At 45.7% G+C, this 22960-nt stretch overlaps 1 protein-coding gene across 3 annotated transcripts; it reads right to left on the reverse strand.

Moving 5' to 3' along the window:
- Positions 1-951: 951 nt before the first annotated feature.
- Rabepk (Rab9 effector protein with kelch motifs) lies at positions 952-22720 on the reverse strand. 3 transcript variants are annotated; one of them, XM_041674072.1, is made up of 8 exons: positions 22395-22720; positions 20195-20253; positions 14678-14835; positions 12559-12711; positions 7799-7960; positions 6231-6380; positions 1867-2016; positions 952-1264 (listed from the first exon to the last, which is right to left on the reverse strand). In XM_041674072.1, exons 2-8 carry the CDS (start codon positions 20245-20247, stop codon positions 972-974), a joined length of 1119 nt encoding a protein of 372 aa, XP_041530006.1. In that variant the 5' UTR covers positions 20248-20253; positions 22395-22720; the 3' UTR covers positions 952-971. The 3 variants fall into 3 exon arrangements, with proteins under 3 accessions (XP_041530006.1, XP_041530007.1, XP_041530008.1); XM_041674073.1 differs by lacking the exon at positions 12559-12711; XM_041674074.1 differs by lacking the exons at positions 20195-20253; positions 22395-22720 and having other exon boundaries at positions 12559-12709; positions 14678-14830.
- Positions 22721-22960: the final 240 nt, after the last annotated feature.

Genomic DNA, 22960 nt, shown 5'->3' on the forward strand with positions numbered 1-22960 from the left:
TGGTAAAACTTTATAATGGAATTGTTGCACTGGGCCATCCAGTTAAAAGTGCAAGATGGAGATTACACATATTCCAGCATGAAGCAAACAAGGCCAACGTTAACATTTGACAGAGCTTTGGCTCACAGACTTACTTAAACCCCAGGTCTGCCTAGAGATTTGTCTGTCGGTGTTTCTGAGGAACCACAAATCTCTATATATCTATATATTTGCTTTTCAAGACTGTTTTCTCTATATAACAGATGTGGCTGTCCTGGAATTCATTCTGTAGTCCACTCTGGCCTTGAACTCAGAGATCACTTGCCTCTGCCTCCCAGGTGCTAGGATTAAAGGCGTGCACCATACATGATGGAAATTTATTTTAAAAAATGAACCATTCAACCATCCTTTCCTCCCATACATCCACCCACCCTTCATCCACCCATCCTTCCATCCATCCACCCTTCCATCCATCCATCCACCCTTCCATCCATCCATCCACCCTTCCATCCATCCACCCATCCATCCATCCATCCATCCACCCTTCCATCCATCCATCCTTCTATCCACCCATCCATTCTTCCACCCATTTTTCCATCCATCCATCCACCCTCCCACCAGTATGTGAGTGAACACCGTCACAGCAGCATGTAGAAGTTGGAGGACAACTAGGAGTTGGTTCTCCATGATGTGGTTTCCTGGGATTGAACTCAGGTCATCAGGTTTAGGGGTAAGTGCCTTTATCTGCTGAGCCATCTTAAAGTCGTTCTTTTTAGAGACAGCATCCATGTTGTGTGGCCCAGTCTGGCCTCCAATCTACTGTGTAGCTGAGGGTGACCTTTCTGCCTCTACTCTCCTTGTGTAATTAGAGGTGCACACCGTCCCGTCCCATCCTCTTGGTTAAGAGAATACACTGTGTAGAGTGTTTGGCAGCATGACTCAGAGCCTTTGCTTTTGTAAAAAACTAACAAGTAATAAAAACGTGGGTTTTATTAGTCAACTACAGTGGCAATGCAGTCGTCATAGATCTCCCCTTCTGTGTTCATCCCACCAAAGACAAAACAGAGCAGCGTGTGAGTCTGACTTTCCTCAGGTGACCCGCCACCCTGAGTCACTTGTTTGTCATCAGTATCCCCTTTCTCAGCTTCACAGCTGAGGATGAGAGAATCTGAGTCTTCATTCTCGGAGGTGGACATCACTGGCCATGGGATGACACACATGGAGTGGTCCAGGCGTCCAGGGGGCAGGAAAGTATCAAACTGAAGTGCGGTCCAGTGCTGCTTTTCTAAGGAAGGGGGACAGAGACAGTCAATGATTTCCTGCACTAGTCAACCCACAAAGAGGAAATAAAGGGGGAAACAGGCTGGGCCAGATAGTGCGCATCTGTAGTAACAATGCTCAGGAGGCGTGGCACGAGGATGCTGCCATTTTCAGACTAGCTGGGGTGTACAAAGAGACCTTGTTTTTCTGTGGGGTTTTGTTTTGTGTTTGTTTTTTTAAAGGTTTTTTTTTTTTTTTTTTGGTTGTGGCAGGGTTTCTTTGTGTAGCTCTGGTTGTCCTGGAACTTGCTATGTAGACCAGGCTGGCCTCGAACTCACAGAGTTCTGCCTACCTCTGTCTCCTGAGTAAGGATTAAAGGTGTGTGTCACTACAGCCCAACAAAATTCTGCATCACTTTTCAAAGAACATTTGTGTTTGTTTAACGATCAGGCGTGACGCCTGCTCACCTGTGTGATACTTATACATCGTGTTCAGTGCTCCAGTGGGCGTCATCCCTCCAAGAGTGTAGGGATTAAAGGTGTGTGTCACCATGGCCCAACAAAATTCTGCATCACTTTTCAAAGAACGTTTGTGTTTGTTTAACGATCAGGCGTGACGCCTGCTCACCTGTGTGATACTTATACATCGTGTTCAGTGCTCCAGTGGGCGTCATCCCTCCAAACACATAGACATGCTTTCCTACAGCCACAGCGGCGTGGGCAGCACAGCCTGACGGAACAGCCCCCGTGGGACTAAGCGTCTGCCATTTCATATTACCTGTCACAAGAAAGGGTTTGCACATGAGCTAACATGGGATTTCAAATTACCTGCTGCAATTTGCAATATGATTACTGAGGGTCATCCACGGCCGAGATATCACTGTTTGCTGTCCAGATAGGTAAGGTCATGTGTGCATGTGCGTGTATACAAATATTCAGGCACACATGTCCATAAAAGCATATGTATCTTTTGCTCGCATGTTTGTCTGTGTACCACATGCATGCATGGTACCCATGGAGGTCAGAGGAGGGTTTTTCATGCCTTGGACTGAAATTACACTGGCTGTGAGCTGCCATGTGGGTTCTAGGAATCAAACTCAGGCAGGTCCTCTGGAAGATACCAAGCTATCTCTCTGGCCCCTCCAACACCAACTCTGGTTTTTTTTTTTTTGTTGTTGTTGTTGTTGTTTTTTTTGCTTTTTCGAGACAGGGTTTCTCTGTGGTTTTGGAGCCTGTCCTGGAACTAGCTCTTGTAGACCAGGCTGGTCTCAAACTCACAGAGATCCACCTGCCTCTGCCTCCCGAGTACTGGGATTAAAGGTGGCTGCCACCACTGCCAGGCCTACAGGACACTTCTGGAACTGAATGCCCAGGATGGAGCGGGGAATAAAACACAGTCCTTGCCCTGGAGGCCTCCTCCTTCCTCCCAGTATCTCCTTGTGATACACACATGCCGGGCTAATGTTTTTTGTAGACAGCCTCACTATATAGTGCTGGTGGCCTGAAGTTCATTATGTGATCCATGCTGGTTTGTGTATGGATCTTCCCATGCACATGAAAGTATTACAGTTGGGTCATTTGTTTTTTTGGTTTTTTTGGTTTTTCGAGACAGGGTTTCTCTGTGGTTTTGGAGCCTGTCCTGGAACTAGCTCTTGTAGACCAGGCTGGTCTCGAACTCACAGAGATCCACCTGCCTCTGCCTCCCAAGTGCTGGGATTAAAGGCGTGCGCCACCACGGCCCGGCTCCAACACCAACTCTGTTGAGCCCTTTGAGTTGCTATCACTTCTGTCTACATCCTTTCTCCACAGGGATGAGCATGCAGGTGAGAGGGGGACCCACCAGAGTAGCTCGGAAGGGACGGTTGGTCATACTACAGCTGCAAAGCCTTTGGCCGCTACGATGCATGTTGCTGACTCAGCACTTACTCCCAACACTACTTTTCCAAAGATGTTCGCATGTTTTCAAAGGAGCACTTAAGTGAAGTACATACATACCACTGGATTTTAGAGTAGAAGACTATTTGGGAAGGTAGAAAACAATAGCAAGGAAGTACTTTCTCAGCACAGGAAAATGGGCAGTCTTAGAAATATATGAGGCCAAGCATGATGGCACACGCCTTTAACCCCAGCACTCAGAGGCAAGTGGATCTCTGTGAGTTCGAGGCCAGCCTGGTCTACAGAGCGAGTTCCAGGACAGCCAGAACTACACAGAAAAACCTTTTCTCAAAACAAGAACAAATGCCGTCCTATTTGAAACTACACAGGAGCAAATGTCTCTAGTCCTTGAATTCAGCAGGCCAAAGATGTTGGGCTGCACAGCCTGACTTTCTCTAAAAAAAAAAAAAAAAAAAAAAAAAAGGAAGAGAAAGCCCTGATTGTAGCTAATAGAGGAATTCCAGCTAGTGAGCCTGCTTCCGGGAGTCAAAGTACTTTGTAAGGACTCAAATCCTCTGCATGGGAGTTCTGGTACCTTCTGCCCATCACCCCTTGGTTCTGTAGTCTAGAGCCAGGCAGATCTTGCTCATTTATTCATCCAGCCTTTCAAAAGCAGACAAGTGCTCACCCACTCCCCAGGCGATGCTTGAAAAACACAAAGGAAAGAGGAAGTCCCCACCCTGCGGAGCTCACAGCCAGAAAGGCACAGGAGAGTCCCACCTTCAGAGGTGGAGACAGTCTTTAGGTTCTCTCTATCTCTTTTGACCAGGCAGCCCAGCAAACAGGCAACTCTGGTCATTCACCTTCACTAGCTAAACCAGAAACGGAGCAGGAGCCAAAGCCTAAAGAGCTCTGCTGGGAACATGAAATGTTGGAAGGGACAATGGGGAGGGCTGGGTGCCGACACACACACTAAGTGTTTAGGAATGGTTGCATTTGTTTTCATTTAGGTGGTTTTTGTTTGTTTGTTTTTTGGGACAGGGTTCCTCTGTGTAACAGCTCTAGCTGTTCAGGAGCTCACTTTGTAGACCAGGCTGGCCTCGAACTCACAGAGATCTGGCCTCTGCCTCAGAGTGCTAGGGTTAAAGGCACGCAACACCACCCTGTGTCATTATTTTATTTTTTTAAGAGACATAGTCAGGTGGGTGTGGCAGCACACACCTTTAATCAAGCCAATTGTGACCCTGTCTCAAAAAAATTAAAAAAAAAAGCAAACAAAAAATTTAAGAAGATTTGGGGGCTAGAGAGATGTATCGGCTCTTCTAGAAGTTCTTTCTAGGTTTAATTCCCAGCACCCACAACCACTTGTAACTCCAGTTCCAGAGAATCCAATGCCCTCTTCTGGCCCCTATTACATACGAATGGTAAGTACATAGACATACAGGCAAGAAAAACACCCAAATATATAGAATATGTTGTTTTGTTTTTTCTTTTAAAGATTTTTTTTAAAAAAAATTATATATAGTGTTCTGTCTGCATGTATGCCTGCACGTCAGAAGAGGGCACCAGACCTCATTACAGATGGTTGTGAGCCACCATGTGGTTGCTGGGATTTGAACTCAGGACCTCTGGAAGAGCAGCCAGTGCTCTTAACAGCTGAGTCATCTCTCCAGCCCTGTTTTCTGGGTTTTGACAAAACAGGGTTCCTCTATGTAGCCCTGGCTGTCCTGGAACTCAATCTGTAGTCCAGGCTTGTGTTTAACTTGCAGAGATCTACCTGCCTCAGCCTCCCAAGTATTTTGATTAAAGGTGTGCACCACCACCGCCCAGCTAAAATTTTTTATTTTTAATTATGTACATGTGTATGTATGTGTGGAGATGTGCAGAGGTCAGCTGAGACCAGCTGAATCATCTGGGGCTGCCAGTGAGTGCTGAGAATTGAATTTGGGTATTCTGTAAGAGCAGTATTTAACTACTGAGCCATTTCCCTCTCTCTCTCTGTTTTTTTTTTTAACATTTTATTTTTTATTTATTTATTTAACTTTATTATGTTCATTGGTGTGAAGGTGTCAGATCTCGTGGAACTACATTTTCAGACAGTTGTGAGCTGCCATGTGGGTGCTGGGAATCGAACCCGGGTCCTCTGGAAGAGCAGTCAGTGCTCTTAACCGCTGAGCCATCTCACCAGCCCCATCTCTCTCTGTTTTTTTTTTTTTTTGTTTTGAGACAGGGTTTCTTGAAACCCTGGAACAGCCCTAGCTGTCCTATGTAAGCGGAGACTATTCGTTTATTTCCCGGCCACCCTGACCCAAATAATCACTGTATTAATTACAACACCGTTTGGCCAACGGCTCATGTATATTTTCAGCTAGCTTTTATATCTTAAATTAACCCATTTTTATTATTTTATATTTTACCACAGGCTCATGGTTTGTTACCTCTTGCTTCTTGGGCAGCTCCATGGCGTTTGCCTCCTTCAGCAGCTACACTGACTCTGCCTACTCTCTGTTCAGATTTCCCCACCTGGCTTTACTCTGCTAAGCTATAGGCCAAAACAGCTTTATTCATTAACTAAACTAATAAAAGTCACACATATACAAAAGGACTTCCCACATCACTCCTAGAACTAGCTCTGTAGACCAGGCTGGCCTCAAACTCACAGAGATCCTCCTGCCTCTGCCGCCCAAATGCTAGGATTTAAGGCGTGTGCCACCACCCAGATGAGCCATTTCTCTAGTCCAAATTGTTTTCCTTTTTCCTCCTCTTCTTCAGCTCTGTTTGTCTATCGGTCTATCTATCTGCCTTTCTGATTCATTTATTTAGTGTAGACAGTGTTCTCTCTGCCTGTGGAGGACAGAAAGGGTGACAGACTGTGGAGCTGCAGATACTGCTGTGCGGGTAGTGGCAACCCCGCTCAGGTCCTCTGGAAAGTGCAGCCAGTGTTTCCCGGCTGAGCTAGCTCTCCAGCTTTGTATTCCTTATGACCCAAGCTATGCTTCATGGGATCTAGGAAAGACTCTAACAGCTGCTCAAGTTATCAGAGCAAAGCTGAATTCTTTCCAACACATTTTAAAGAATTTTGAACACATAAATTCCCTGGTCCTCTAACATACTTACTTGTATCAATGCAATGGAGATCATCAAAGAACTTGTCCCCCGCCAAGCCTCCGTGGATGAAGAGTTTTGTCCCTGCTGCAACCATCACATGGCCATGCCGGGGAGATGGAGGACTTCCATGTGTCTCTGGTTGAGACCAGGTCAAAGTGCCTACAAAAGTAAATGCATTGATACTATGTGGCAAGCCTCTTCAGCACCTCTCAGTGCAAAGATGCTACAGGAAGGAAGTGACCTTGAAATCCTTCATCTGACCCTAAGAGAGACTTACTGGATCTAAATAGGTAGGAAAGAAAAAAAGACAAGATTTCCTGAGTATATTGGGAGCATGGGGGTCATAGCAGAGGGTAGAACGGTAAATGGGAGGAAGGGAAAGGAGTGGAGAAAATGTATAGCACAATAAAAACAATCAAAAAAGAAAAAATGTTAAAAGAAAGAAAGAAAAAGAAATCCTCCCTCTGACTTATCAGCCAAGTAGATCTCAACCCTGCTATCCAACCTGTACTTAAACACTTTCAGGGATGGAGGCTACAAAGCCAATAATCTAGCAGGCCTGTCTACAGTCTGGGTATTAGGAAGTCATTTTTTGCTTTGGATTAGAAAAATATGTCCCTTAACTGGGCAGTGGTGGTGCACGTCTTTAATCCCAGCACTCAGGAGGCAGGAGGAGCTCTGTGAGTTCGAGGCCAGCCTGGTCTACAGAGAGAGTTCCAGGACAGGCTCCAAAGCCACAGAGAAACCCTGTCTCGAAAAACCAAAAAAGAAAAAATATATCCCTTAAGCTTTAACCCAGAACTACCTCAAAGTTAAAATAAAGGTGTGTGCTTCTTCTGAGAAAAGTCTTTGGAGTTGTTTTGTTTTTCTCTTTCGCTCTCTTTCTTTCGTTTTTTTTTTTAAATATTTATTTATTTATTTATTTATTTATTATGTATACAATATTCTGTCTGTGTGTGTGCCTGCTGGCTAGAAAAGGGCACCAGACCTCATTACAGATGGTTGTGAGCCACCATGTGGTTGCTGGGAATTGAACTCAGGACCTTTGGAAGAGCAGGCAATGCTCTTAACCTCTTAGCCATCTCTCCAGCCCTCGTTGTTTGTTTTTGACAGGTACAGGAAATCAAGTGCAGGGCCGTGCACACACTGAGCTGCATCCAGCCCAGAGTCAGCATCTTTTAGCCATTGCTTGTTTTCTGAGACAGGTTCTCACTATGTAGCTGTGGCTGGCCTGGAACCATGGACATCAAGCTGACCTCGAACTCACACAGATCTGCCTGCTTCTGCCTGGTAGTGCTGGGATTAAAGGTGTGCACCAATCCACCAAGATTTATTTATTTATTTTGAGACAGGTTTCTTGTATCCTCAGCTAGGCCTGATCTCACCTACTGGGATTACAGACACACATCTGTCATCATGCTTGGTTTGTCTGGTGCTAGGGATGAAATGTGGGTGGGGATTGGTGCATGCTAGGCAAGTAATCTACTTAGCTCAAAATCTTTTCTCAAGACCCTGTTTCCTGTAGGAGAGATAATGGAGTTAAGCAGCCCCACGACCCCCACATCCCCAGTCCATACTTGCGTCAAATACATGCAGCGTCACATCCTGCACGGGCTGGGCACCTCTCTCTCCTCCTCCAAAGACATACAGCTGGTTTCCAATAGCTGCTGCTGATGTGTGGAATGTTCTTGGGGACGGTGGGGGGCTGCTCACTTCTGGTGTAGTCCAAGTCCTGGTATCTAGTCCAGAGAGAAAAGAAACAAGATCTAGGCTGAGGGGCTTCTGATTTACTGTTAATTTTCTGAGGTGCTAGGGATCTGTACCCAAGACCCGCTGGGTTTGCCTTCTACCACTGATGGACATCTGCAGACCTGACTGCGACTCTGGTTGCGCCTAGCAGGGGCACCTTGGTACCCTAGTCTCTAAGGAACACAGTATGGCACAGCATAGCACAGAACAGCACAACTTTAGGCAGAGAGCTCATACTCCCCAATGCTAAGGAAGAACAGGAAGATATCAGAGGTTGTTCAGACAGACCAAATGCCCCAAACCTGAGGAGTGAGGTCAGTGCCATATCTGAGCCCTTCTGCTCTGCTGACAGCTCTGCTTCCGCTTCCAGGAGCCCTGCGTCTGCCAAAACCCATCCCCACTATGACAGCACAGACATGCCAAGTTTCCCAAAATATATGGCTTAAGAAAGACTGGCTGGAGAGATGGCTCAGAGGTCCTGAGTTCAATTCCCGACATTCACATGGCAGCTCACAGCCACCTACAATGAATTTCATGCCCCGTTCTGGCGGCAAGCACACAGGTAGGTACAGAGTACTCATTACATAAAATACACTAAAGAAAGTAGACAATATCTCTGCAATTTCAGAGGCACTAACAATAATCCTACTGAATAAAAATGGCAAATAAATGTCAGTTTCTCCCTTCTCAGACGGAAGCTGAAGCCAAGCTACACTGTTCCTTGTTGAGGTGGCCCGGCCAGCAAATGGCTGTTAGGCTTTAGATACACTTTTTATATTTATTTTATTTTTACGTGCATGGCTGTTTTCCCTGGATCTACATGTGTACACCATGCCTAGTGCTCAGGAAGGCCAGAGGGCATCAGATCTCCTGGACTAAAGTTACAGGCAGTTGTGAGCCTCAATGTGGGCGCTGAGAATCAAACCCGGGTCCCCTGTCAGAACAGCCAGTGCGCTTAATTGCTGAGTTATCTCTCCAGCCCCAGTTTGAACCGTTTTGTTTTTTAAAAATTTATTTCATGTATATGAGTGCTCTGTCTGCATGTACACCTTTATGCCAGGAGAGGGCATCAGATCCCACCACAGATAATTATGAACCACCATGTGGTTGCTGGGAATTGAGCCCAAGTCTTCTGGAAGAACAGCCAGTGCTCTTAACCACTGAGCCATCTTTCCAGCCCCTGTATTAACAGTTGTTTTTTTTTTTTTTTTTTTTGATTTTCGAGACAGGGTTTCTCTGTAGTTTTTGGTGCCTGTCCTGGAACTAGCTCTCGTAGACCAGGCTGGCCTCGAACTCACAGAGATCCGCCTGCCTCTGCCTCCCGAGTGCTGGGATTAAAGGCATGCGCCACCACCGCCCGGCCTGTATGAACAGTTTTAATAACACCATGGTCTGTGCTTTTTGTACCATTCTGTCTTGAAAACAAAAAATGTATGTCACCACATGGGGAATGCATAGAGTTTCTTTCCTTTGAAAATAAAATGTAAATGGGGCTGGAGAGATGGCTCAGAGGTTAAAAGCACAAGCTGCTCTTCCAGAGGCCCTAGGTTCAATTCCCAGCAACCACATGGTGGCTCACAACCGTCTGTATTAAGATCTGGTGTCCCGGGGCTGGAGAGATGGCTCAGTGGTTAAGAGCATTGCCTGCTCTTCCAAAGGTCCTGAGTTCAATTCCCAGCAACCACATGGTGGCTCACAACCATCTCTAATAAGGTCTGGTGCCCTCTTCTGGCCTTCGGCATACACATAGATAGACTATTGTATACATAATAAATAATAAATAAAAAAAAAAGATCTGGTGTCCTCTTCTTGGCTGCAGGCATACAGGCAGGCAGAATATTGTATACATGATAAATAAATTTAAAAAAGAAAGGAAGAAAGAAAGGAAGAAAAGAAACCATGGATGTCATAGGAACAGATGCACTAATTCAGCACCTCCTCAGGCAGGTGGTGGGCTCAAGCTGGTGTGGGGTATTTGTGCACTGTGTGAAGATGTATTACTGTGATTGGTTTAGTAAAGAGCTGAAAGGCCAGTAGCTAGGCAGGAAGAAGGAGATGGGTGCGAGGAGACGCCAGAAGACCAGAGAGGAAACAGCCTTGAACCCGGTCTGTCAGACTCCTACACTAGTCCCACAGGATTTCCTGTTACAAAACCTCAGTGCCTCTCTTGCAAAAGATCTGCATTCAACATACCAAAAACTACACCAGGCATATACAATACATGTGGAAGCCAAACTAGAAGGCATAGCCTACATCAGAGCGAAGTGAGCCCTCTCTAGAGCTGCAGATCTTGGGCAGGGTTTGAATCACAGAAACTGACTCTTGGGTGTGGTGGCTCAAGCTTGTAACTGCAGCACTCAGGAGAACAAGGCAGGAGGACTAAGAGCCTGCACTCCTTAGCAAGACTCTATCAGCAAAAACAAACAAAGCAAATACAAAATGTAGGTGGACTTTTCTGTCCTGTCAGTTCCAAATAACCACACAGAGACTTATTATTAATTATACATGCTCAGCTGATAGCTCAAACTTGTGTTTAACAAGCTCTTGTAAATTGAATTCACCCATTTCTATTCATCTGTGTGCTGCCCTGAGGCTCATCTCCCTCATCTGTGCACTGTCCATGTTGATTCTTCCAAGTCTGGCTGGCAACTCCTCGATTCCTCCTCCTTCTTCCCAGCGTTCTCTTAAGTCTGGCTCTCCTGCCTAACCTTGTCCTGCCTAGCTGTGGGCAGCTTCTTTATTAAACCAATCACAATGACATGTATTCATACAGTGTAAAGGACTATTCACAAAAAATAAAATCAATTTCTCCGACAGAAGCTTCCAAAGTTCTACTGTTTTGTTTTTATTGTTTTGTATTGAGACAGCCTGGAATTACTACATAGGCCTAGTTGGCCTCAAGTTTGTAGAGATCTGCTTGCCTCTGCCTTCAGAATGCTGGGATTACATTACCACTGTGGGTTTTTGTTTTGTTTTTAAATAAATGCTATTACCTAGAGTCAAAAAGACAGGGTCCTAGCAAATGACTTGTGAACTCAGCACTTGTGAAGCTGAGGAGGAAGGCCTGGGCTATAAAGCTGTAGAGCACATGCACACACGCATGTGCACACACCGTACACACGCACATATGCACGCACACATATGCACATAGGCATATATAAGCACACACACGCACGCGCGCACACACCCACACACTCACACATGCATGTGCACATACCGCACACATGCACGCATGCACACATATGCACGCACACACACGCACATATGCATGCACATGCACACACACACGTGCACATATGCACGCAGGCATATATAAGCACACACACACATGCGCACACACGCACACACGCGCACACACACCGTGACTACTACTTCCCCAAGTTTTGAGAATCAAACCAAGAAATCCATACACGCCAGGCAAAGCACTCTACTACTGCCTACACTCTGGCGATCTGAACCGTCAACCATCAGACTCTAGCCCAGAATGCCCTGAACTAATGATCCTTCTGCCTCAGCCTCCTAAGCAGCTGGGCTATCGGGACTGTTCTCCCAGACCCAGCTTACCCATTATACTATATGGTGGTGTTCCAGACAGACCAGGAGGCTGGGGGGCCGTCTACTCTATATCCGACTGTGTTCTGGACCCTGGAACAATGACCGAACCCTTATTTTCAAAGCATCTACATTTCAGCCATGGTGGTGATGCTCACCTTTAATTCCGGTACTTGCAAGGCAGAGGCAGGTGCATCTCTGATTCAAGCCAGTGTGGTCTATATAAAGAGTTCCAGATCAGCCAGGGCTACAGAGTGAGACCATGTCATAAAAAGAAAGAAAGAGAGAGAGAGAGAGAGAGAGAGAGAGGAAGAAAGAGAAGGAAGAAAGAGAAGGAAGGAAGAAGGAAGAAAGGTGGAGGGAGAGAGGGAAGGAGGAAAGAAGGAAGGAAGTTCTGCATACACATAAAATTAAAAAAAATATTTTAGCCAGTGGTGATGTTACACATCTTTAATCTCAGCAGTCAGGAGGCAGAGGCAGGTGGATCTCTAAATTTAAGGCCAACCTAGTCTATAGAGTGTAGTTCCAGGATAGCCAGACAGGGCTACACAGAGAAACTCTGTCTGAAAAACAAAATAAAATGTATTTTTTAAAAAAAGCATTTACATTCTAGAGAGGGAGGGCAGGAAGGATAACAAACACTCAAACCAATCAAACAGACATCTAAGAAGATGGTTTTTAAATACTACAAAGAAATTTCAATACTTGACACAAAAGAAAACTCAGTCCTGTCAGGGCTCATCTCTAGAATTCCATCACTTGAAAGCAGGTCACGTGTCCTGGGCTAACAGGGTGGTTTGCTCCCTGGGATCAACACAGTGAAAGGAGGCACTGATGTCCACATGTACACTACTCAGTGTGTATGATCTTTCTCTCATGCATGCATGTGCACACACACATACAAATTTTAAAATGTAACAAAAAACCTATAAATTCCTGTTTCTATAAGGTCAGCAAAGTAAAATCGGTTAATTAGAACAATTCAAATGCACCTACATGTGCATGATAAAAAAGAAAACAACCTCTGCCTACTCACCAGGATTCAAGACTTGCAGACAATTTCGATTTCCTGACTGGTCCGCACCCCCAAACACCCAGATGCTGTGAGGTGTGCAGGAGGGAATGAAGCTGGCATGCTCATACCGAGGCAAGAGACCTTCCCTGGTGGCCGTGTCCCACTGCTGGGTCTCTGGAAAACGTTGACCGGTTCTTAGGCTGGGGCTGTAACTGGTAATGCTGGCTGACAAACTTCGGGAGGGTAGTGAAAGCAGGTGAAATCACAAGTGACCAGTCGACAAGTCCTTAAAGGGAACTTGACCAAACTAAAATGCTCTCCAGTACACGCTGGCAGGCTGCCTGCCTGGCCATGAACGCTCTGTGATGGAAACTGTCTCCGCTCTTGCTCCCAGAGTCCAGGCGACATACATTTAACACAACTTTCTAGTTGTCACTAACGGGGCCAGAGGGAGCTGCCTGACTCAAATGGTCCACTTAGAGTCAGTTTCCACTCTCTCAGCAGCCTGGGCTGCTAGTTTTCGTCCTTAGAGTCTGAGAAACACTCCTGATATCTCTATAGATCTCAATCTCCTAAAGTCCCCATTTTAAGTGGCCCGACTAAGTAGTCTTTGGGCAAACAGAGAAATGACGTTTAAATCAACCCATTCTTTTAGCTAGCAAAACACTAAACTAGGACCTTACAAGTACCATGCTGTTGTTAGTGTTAACCACAACTGCACAGGAAGCTGGGGGTAATCTCTATGTAACAGGTCACCATGGCACTGACAACTTGTGATAAAGATATAACTGAAGCTGGTATGGTGGTTCAGGACCCCAGTACTTGGAAGCGGAGGCAGAAGGGTTGTGAGTTTGCGGTCTTCCTGGGCTACCCAGAGACTCCTAGGCTAGAATGGACTGCATAGGAAGATGCTGTCATGAACAGACAGGCAGTCACAAAGTAACTGAGGTAGAAGATAAGCTCCTTGAGGGCTGAAAGGGATTCAAGGTACCCGTGCCTAGTGCTGGGAGTAGAGACTCAAGTGCCTGAACAGTAGTAACAGAGGCTCCATGGGTGGCAGCCTTGTCAAGAGGTGACATTCCAGGTCTAAACAACTCTTGCCACGTAGCCATGCAGGAGTCTAGGTGTCAGACCTCCTAAAATTACTATGAGAAGGCCAACCATGGCAATTTAGAATTGGCTGGGGATACACTTATGAGTAAAGTCTCACTCTCTGCCTCCAAGGACCTTAAACTCTTGTGCGCTAAGACCCGTGAAGGGGAGATGGGAGCGTGTGCACAGAGGCCAGGGTTTGAGCATCAGCTTACACAGACCTGGTAAAGTGGCGCAGAGATATGATAGTAGCCACTTGAGAGGTGAAGGAAGAGAATCAGAAGTTCAAGGTCATTCTCAGCTACACAGTAAGTTCAAGTCCAGCCTGAGCTATACAAGACTGCTTCAAAACAAAGTAACACTCCCCCAAACCAAAGAACAACATTTTCTGGGTAGGTGTGGAATATGCTCTGCACAGTGAGTCACCATGGAAGCAAGGAGACCGGAGTGAAAACGATTCCCAGCCTAGCTAGGAGACAGCAGTGGTGTGGATTACAGAAAGGGACAAACACAGAGGAAGACAGAGAAAGTCAGGACGAATCAGAGAGCGGACAAGAGACAGAAGGAGAAATGAGGGTCATTGGTGCCTCCTAGAACAGTTAATAAATAGCCAATTTCTAGATTGCTGGGGCTCAACAGACTCTTCCCAAACACGGATGTACTGAGCAGGTGGGTATGAGTTAGAGGTCAGCTGAGACCTTAGTTAGGGGCCAGGGGAGATATTTCTCTCTCTAAGAGGAAAACCCTGTGTCTGGTGTGAGTTAGAGGTCAGCTGAGACCTTAGTTAGGGGCCAGGGAAGATATTTCTCTCTCTAAGAGGAAAACCCTGTGTCTGGTATGAGTTGGTATTATTATTATTACAATTATCATTATTATTTTGAGACAGAGTCTATGTTTTCCTGGCCTGGAACTTGCTACACAGACCAGGCTGGCTTCGAACTCCCGGGGTTGTCTTGCCTCTGCCTCTCCGGTTCTGGCTTTGAAGCCGTGTGCCACCACATCCAGCAGAACCAGTATTTCTAGGAATACTCTGCAGCGTTGATCTTACCCAAATCCATGGTGTACACATCTGAGAAGCTTTGGTTTGGATTTGCTCCCCCTACAATGAAGACCTTCCCTCTCTTGGCATCACCAACTGGGGGTAAATATGAGCAGCTGTGACCAACACGAGGGCAGGGCTTGTCTCCAGGGAGAGTCAGGGTGTACCTGCCGAAGGGAAGATAAATTCAGGAGGCCTGTGTGAGGATACTCTTCCATGCCCCACAAAACGGTCACCAGGATGAAAGGTACACACGCTGACGCCTTAGATCTTAACTATTGCTATTGTAGGTGAGCACGCACGTGCCGTGTGCGGAAGTGCCATGGTGCAGGTGTTGCGATAACACGCAAACTCCATAGAGCAGGTTCTCTCCTTCTACCTTTATGTGGGTCCCTGAGACTGAACCCAAGTTGCCAGACTTGCTGGGCAAGTGCTTTCACCTGGGAGCTGTCTCCCTGGCTTCACACTGATCTCTCAGTTGTATGTATCCAGCAAAGTCATATCTGACCAACTACAGTACCTCCCCTTTGCTCAGTCTCTGGCTTTTCAACTTAGGCTGGACGTTTGACTCCCATGGGTTCTGTGGTGGACAGGGGAACTGACATGAGAGATGTCCACCGGTGTGCCTTGGCACCATCAGGATGGTATTATCGTGGTCTGTGGGTTTAGGCAGACCTGGTTCAAGTATAAGCTTCGGTGCTTTTTAGATGTGTGGCATTTGGGGAGCCACTTAACCTTTCCAAACCTCAGTTTTCTCTACTATAAAACAAGGATTGGCCGGGCGATGGTGGCGCACGCCTTTAATCCCAGCACTCGGGAGGCAGAGGCAGGCGGATCTCTGTGAGTTCGAGACCAGCCTGGTCTACAAGAGCTAGTTCCAGGACAGGCTCCAAAACCACAGAGAAACCCTGTCTCGAAAAACCAAAAAAAAAAAAAACCAAAAAAAAAAAAAAAAAAAACAAGGATTGCTGTGGTGGGAAGTGAGGGAGCACAAGCCTTTAAGTCCTAGCACTTGGGAGGAAGAGGTAGGTGGATCTCTGAGTTTGAGGCCAGCCTGGTCTACAGAGAGAGTTCCAGGACAGCCAAGGCTACACAGAGAAACCCTGTCTCAAAATACAAACAATCAAAACAAAAAAACTCAAGGAAGTGTGATGGTTTTTACCTCCAAAGGGGGTTATGAAGACCCAAACATCTTGCAAGGTGATGGTGGCGCATGCCTTTAATCTCAGCACTCGGGAGGCAGAGGCAGGCGGATCTCTGTGAGTTCGAGACCAGCCTGGTCTACAGAGCTAGTTCCAGGACAGGCTCCAAAGCCACAGAGAAACCCTGTCTCGAAAAACAAAAAACAACAACAACAACAACAAAAAAAAAGACTCAAACATCTTGCAAGGACACAGTAAACAATGGCCAGGGCATTATCATCTTCATAGGGATACCTACAATGCCAAAGCCCTGGCTAACAGCCAATGATATAGCCCTGTGGAGAAAATTCTCCACAACTCATGGGTTAAACTCCATAAGGATTATATGAAACCTATTAAAAGACTTTCCAGGCTTGAAAATCTCAACCAAATGGAACCTAAACCTAGCAGTCACAAGCTGAAATATAGGATCAAGCATTCCCCGATACATTTATTTTGATTTTTAACAGAAAAAAAATATAACTCAAGCTTCCAGGTTGGAAACAAATGAACCAAAATTTAGTTTGAGACAGGGTCTCACGTGGTCTAGGCTGGCCTTAGGACTCCAGCTAGCCCAGGATGACCTTACGTTCCCGATGTGGGATTACAGGTGTGTGCCGAGGCATACAGTAAATAAGAATAGTTCCTGGCTATTTACGAGTCCGCTTATTTGAGCTCTTTGATTTTGGGACTCCTAACCCCTCCCACTTCCCCGGCAGCTTTCCCAGAACCTGGATTCTCCACAGCTCTTCCTCTTGGTGTCTGCTCACCTTCTGGCAGACACTAACCCTTTCTCTCTGATCCCTCTCCCAGCAGCCCCTTGGAACTCTCAGTGTCCTAGCGTCCCTTCCCCTCAGTCTGTGCTTGCTCTTCTGACTGATTTTATCAGTCCTGGTGGTTTCTGTGGACGTCCATCTCTGTCATTATCAGTGGTTCTGGGGTCTTTCCTCCTTGCTCAGATCTGTCTTGACTTTCAGACTTGTGTATCCCATCAGTGGCAGGATTGCTAACAGTGCTCTCACTCGGCTCACAGAGCATGGGTGCTCCCTCACCATAAGTACTATTAGTGTAGTTTGAGTTTAACAATGGAGGAACAGAGGTGTAAAAAAATTAAGCGTATGAGCATTATATTCAAGAATACTAGTCAGGTGGTGGCAGTGCACACCTTTAATCCCAGCACTTGGGATGTAGAAGTAGGCGGATCTCAGTGAGTTCAAATGCAGCCTGGTCTACAGAGTGCATTCCAGGACAGCCAAAGCCACCCAGAGAAACCTTGTCTCAAAAAACAAAAACCACAGATTCAACGCAATGCCCATTAAAATCCCAGCAAAATTCTTCAAAGACCTCTAAAGAACAGTACTCAACTTCATATGGAAAAGCAAAAAACCCAGGATAGAGGAAACAATCCTGTACAATAAAAGAACTTATGGAGGCATCACAATCCTTGACTTCAAACTCTACTACAGAGCTACAGCACTGAAAACAGCCTGGTATTGGCATAAGAACAGACAGGAGGACCAATGGAACTGAATAGAAGACCCGGATATTAATCCACACATCTTCGAACACCTGATTTTTGACAAAAAAAGCAAAAAATATTAAATGGAAAAAAGAAAGCATATTTAACAAGTGGTGCTGGCATAGCTGGATATCAACATGTAGAAGAATGAAAATAGACCCATATCTATCACCATGCACAAAACTCAAGTCCAAATGGATCACAGACCTCAACATAAAGCCAGTCACACTGAACCTTATAGAAGAGAAAGTGGGAAATACACTTGAACACATTGGCACAGGAGACCACTTCCTAAATATAACCCCAGCAGCACAGACACTGAGAGAAAAAATTAATAAATGGGACCTCCTGAAACTGAAAAGCTTCTGTAAAGCAAAGGGCATGGTCAATAAGACAAAACGACAGCCTACAGAATGGGAAAAGATCTTCACTAACCCCACATCAGACAGAGGTCTGAGCTCTAAAATGTACAAAGAATTCAAGAAATTGGACTCTAAAAGATCACAAAGTCCAATAAAAAAAAATGGAGTACAGCCGGGAGGTGGTGGCGCACGCCTTTAATCCCAGCACTTGGGAGGCAGAGGCAGGTGGATCTCTGTGAGTTCCAGACCAGCCTGGTCTACAAGACCTAGTTCCAGGACAGGCTCCAAAACCACAGAGAAACCCTGTCTCGAAAAACCAAAAAAAAAAAAAAAAAAAAAAAAAAAAAAAAAAATAGAGTACAGGCCTAAACAGTTGCAGAGAACTCTCAACAGAGGAATCTAAAAATGGCTGAAAGACACTTAAGGAAAATGTTCAACATCCTTAGTCATCAGAGAAATGCAAATCAAAACAACTCTGAGATTCCATCTTACACCTGTAAGAATGGCCAAGATCAAAAACACTGATGACAACTTCTGCATTGCTGATGGGAATGCAAGTTGGTACAATCCCTTTGGATGTTAGTGTGGTGATTTCTCAGAAAATTAGGAAACAACCTTCCTCAAGACCCAGTAATACCACTTTTGGGTATATATCCAAAGGATGCTCAATTGTGCCACAAGGACATGTGCTCAACTATGTTCATAGCAGCTTTGTTTGTCATAGCCAGAACCTAGAAGCAACCTAAATGCCCCTCGACCGAAGAATGGATAAGGAAAGAGTGGTACCATTTGGAGTATTATAACAACAGCTTGAGTTTTGTGGGAAAATGGATGGAGCTAGAAAACATCATTTTGAGTGAGGTAACCCAGACACAGAAAGACAATTATCACATGTACTCACTCATAGGTGGTTTTTTTTTTTTTTTTTTTTTGGTTTTTCAAGACAGGGTTTCTCTGTGGCTTTGGAGCCTGTCCTGGAACTAGCTCTGTAGACCAGGCTGGTCTCGAACTCACAGAGATCCGCCTGCCTCTGCCTCCCGAGTGCTGGGATTAAAGGCATGCACCACCATTGCCCGGCTCATAGGTGTTTTTTTTTTAACATAAAGCAAAAAAAGCCAGCCTACAAACCACAATCCCAGAGAACTTAGACAACAATGCGGACACTGAGAAACTTACATAGATATAATCTACATGGGAAGTAGAAAGTAGAAAAAGACAAGATCTCCCGAGTAAATTGGGAGCATGGGGGCCTTGGGGGAAGATTGAAGTGGGGAGGGGAGAGGCAGAGAGGGGAGCAGAGAAAAATGTAGAGCTCAATAAATATCAATAATAAAAAGAGAAAAAAAAGAAAAACTAACCATAAAAAACAAAACAAAACAAAACAAAAAATAAGGAAACATCTAGAAAAATGCCAATGAGACAGAGAATTGCTGTCTTTTCAGCCCTGAAGGCCCACAGGGTAAAAGCTTCATGAAGATCTTTTCCATTGTTTTCATAGGCAAGGTAAAGTTTTAACATAAAAGTTCTTTGTCTTCTTTTTCTTGATAGCATTTTATTTTACTTCACTGCCGAGGCTAGCCCAGGCTAGCCTTGAACAAAACAAGGTCAATCTTGGTGACTATGTCTGCAATCCTGCACTTGGGAGGCTGAGAAAGGATTGCTGAAAGTTACAAGCCAACCTGGGCTACATGAGGCAAATAAAACAGTGAAAGAATAAGTAAAGATATTTGCGGTTGAACAGACAGGCAGGAACAGGCTGGTTGTGCGGGCCTCCCTTATGGTACCCGCTTCCTCCTACCGTTCAGTGCTGGGATCTTACTAGGGGTATTACATGTGCTAGCCAGAGCCTACCATCAAGCTACATTCCCAGTTCTCTAGAGGGCTTTACCCTAAAGCACATCTTCAGCACATGTATGATGGCTCTGGAGGAAGGTGGGTCACGGAAGTGGGCGTGGAGGCTCACCTGGAGCCCTGTGGGAACACTGCACCTCTCTGCAACTTCCTGGGAGCCCCTCAGACTCCATCACCTGCTCTGTCTCTAACTTCACTACAGAGGGACTGTTTGTCTTCGGACTCTGGAGCCTATACAGCAGCCGTCAATATTAGCCAGTAGGAGGTGATGAATGAAGGTTTAACAAACAGCCAACGCACACGGGAGCCAGTCTAACCCACATTCAACTCCCTGCAACCTTAAGAATGAGTCACAGCTCAGGGGAGGACCTCGGAGTTGCAGCTGAGAATGCCAGATGGCCACAGCATTATTCCTCCTGGTAAACAGGTTTTAATAAAATTAGCAGCTGTTCTGTGATAATGATTGCCCCCCGTCTTTCCTCTGAAGACCTCAGACAGTTTGAGTCCAATTACCCCAGTTTCATTGCTACCCCCTTGGTGATGTGCAAATATGTTAGTAATAAATGAAACAAAAACTCGAGTTCTTGTGTATGTCTGAACTTTCCTTACAGACCATGTGGCTTTCCTGGGCTTGTCTCCAGGCTCCAAGACGGGCAGCTGCTTCATGATGCCCTACGCAGAAGAGAGAAGGCAGAGTTCAGGCATCTTCCCCCACACACAAGTCCCGTAGCCCTTACAAATACTTCTCCGACTGTGGAGGAGCTCATGGGAGAGCACTTGCCCAGGCCCCGGTTTGGATCCCCAAAACTGGGAAGGAACAACGACAACAACAAACTCCCACCAAGCCTTTGAGGCTGAATGTGAATCAAAATCACCACACATGGGATAATAATCCTTGTTTAGAAACAAGATCTCTAGTAGCCCAGGCTGATGTCCTGCTCTAGGCAATCCTCCTGCTTAAATCTTCTCAGTACCGCAACTGCAGCTACTATATCCAGTTTCCCCCAGTGATAGGGTTCAGATCCAGGGCCTTATGCATGCTACATGTCTAGTTCGGGCTACCCGCCCACAGCCCTTGACATGACATAATCTCTCAAGTTTCTGAGCTTGTCTCTCAGTCTCATGAGGGAGGGAGCCATATCAAAATGTCAGAGGTCTTTATTAAAGATACAACAGGTGAGGGCTAGAGAGATGGCTCAGAGGTTAAGAGCACTGACTGCTCTTCCAGAGGTCCTGAGTTCAATTCCCAGCAAACACATGGTGGCTCACAACCATCTGTAATGAGATCTGGTGCCCTCTTCTGGCATGCAAGCATACACGGAAGGAATGTTGTATGCATAATAAATACATAAATCTTAAAAAAAAAGATACAATAGGCATGGGAATAAGGCAGGGGATACAAATCAGAACAATGTAGAACACATATATACGAAAATGCCATAATGAAACAAACTGTTTTTTAAATTTTGTTTATTTACTTTTATTTTATGTACATTGGTGTTTTTGCTTGCATGTATATCTGTATGAGGGTGTCAGATTCCCTAGAACAGGAATTACAGACAGGTGCAAGCTGCCACGTGGGTGCTGAGAATTGATCCTCAGTGCTCTTAACCACTGAACCATCTCTCCAGCTCCCTGAAATACATTGTTTTGCAGATTAACTTAAAAATTGAATTAAAAATATTTTTTAAGAGTCATGCATAGTGGTGCACCTTTTTTTGTTTGTTTGTTTTTTTGTTTTTGTTTTTAACAGGGTTTCTCTGTGGCTTTGGAGCCTGTCCTGGAACTAGCTCTTATAGACTAGGCTGGCCTTGAACTCACAGAGATCCTCCTGCCTCTGCCTCCCGAGTGCTGGGATTAAATCTTTAAGAAACATTGAAATGGGCTTTATTTTTTAACCTCTCTCTCTCTCTCTGAGACAGGGTTTCTTTGGCTGTTCTAGAACTATGTAGACCAGGCTGGCCTGAAATTTACAGAGACCCACCTGCCTCTGCCTCCCAAGTGCTGGGATTAAAGCCATGTGCCACCACTGTCCAGCTTTTTAAACTTGTTTTCTTTTGGGGGGATGAGGGTCTTTATTTTTTTATTTGCTTCATTTTCTGAGAATTGAACCCAAGGCCTTGTCCATGCTACACAGGCACCCTGCTACAGAGCCATGGCAGCTCCTTGAGAGCGACTGTAATATTGACAAGAAGAACCAAAAAGCTACGGAGAAACCCTGTCTCGAAAATTAAAAAAAAAAAAAAAAGTTCCTTAAAGAAACTTTCCCTTTTCACCCTCTCAAGGGAGAGACTCAGGGATGAACAATGCACACACACACTTGGCAGGGAGGCTTTGCTAGAAGGACTTGGGTTTGGATTCCCTTTGTGACAGCCTCTATTTAGCCATCAGTATTACAGGGATCTAAGCACAATTAGCTTTAAAAAAAAAAAAAAAACAAGAATGACCTTGAAATTCTGATGCTCTAGCCTCCACCTCTACCTCGCAAAAGCTGTGATTACAAGCAAATACTACCATGCCTGGGTTCATGCCCTGCTGAGGATAAACGTGCCAGGGCGGTGTTCTCGGTAGGCGGGCACTCTGTCAACTGAACTACACCCTCACACCCTTGAATATAATTATCTATTTAAAAGTCTGTAGTCAGCCAGCACGGTAGTGCACTACCTGGCACTTGGGAGGCTTGAAGCAGTGGACTGACAGAGGCCAGCCTGGGCTACACAACGAGACTCTTAAACAACAGTAACAGAAAACTATCTAGACTAGATTCTAAAATCTTAGCATGTCTAGCCTTCTGAGTCATTCTGATAACTTACCAATGGGCCCGCAGAAAGTAGAAGTAGGGACAAATAAATGAAAACCACGAGTTAAAGGAGGGATGTACCGGTGAGGTCCACCCGCGGCCTAAGCCACTGACCACAAGGTCAGAGCTCAGAGGGGCAGGCTCCGCATGGGCGGGGACTCTCCAAGCCACCTCCTTTACATCTCTCTCAGCTACGTCTCAGCGTTAAAGAAGTCAGAGTCAGGGAGAAATGGTAGCCTGCCTCCCGCTAATTTGCTGTCCGGAGACGAGAGACACTGTCGCTTCCACCAAGCTCAGGCACACTTCCGTAAGGAAAGGGTTCCGCTCTCCTCCAGATGGCCCCGCCCAGAGACCTCCAGCCCAGCACCAATTACCTGCCGCAGCCCTTGTTCGTCCTGAACGTGGCTCCACCCACAGGGCGGGGCTTATGAGCCCGCCCCCTTCCCCAGTCCCCGGAAGTGCACCCAGGCCAACCGCTCTAGCCTCCCGGGTGTCCCGCCGACAGCTCCACTCCAAACTAAACTGCATACTGTTCGATTTCTCCAATTCCTCGTTCAGCCCTTAAAGGGCTAACGGAGT

Source organism: Microtus oregoni, unplaced genomic scaffold (genome assembly GCF_018167655.1).
Source record: "Microtus oregoni isolate MIOR12 unplaced genomic scaffold, Mior012 000025F_ref0000491, whole genome shotgun sequence".
Classification (NCBI taxonomy): Eukaryota; Metazoa; Chordata; class Mammalia; order Rodentia; family Cricetidae; genus Microtus; species Microtus oregoni.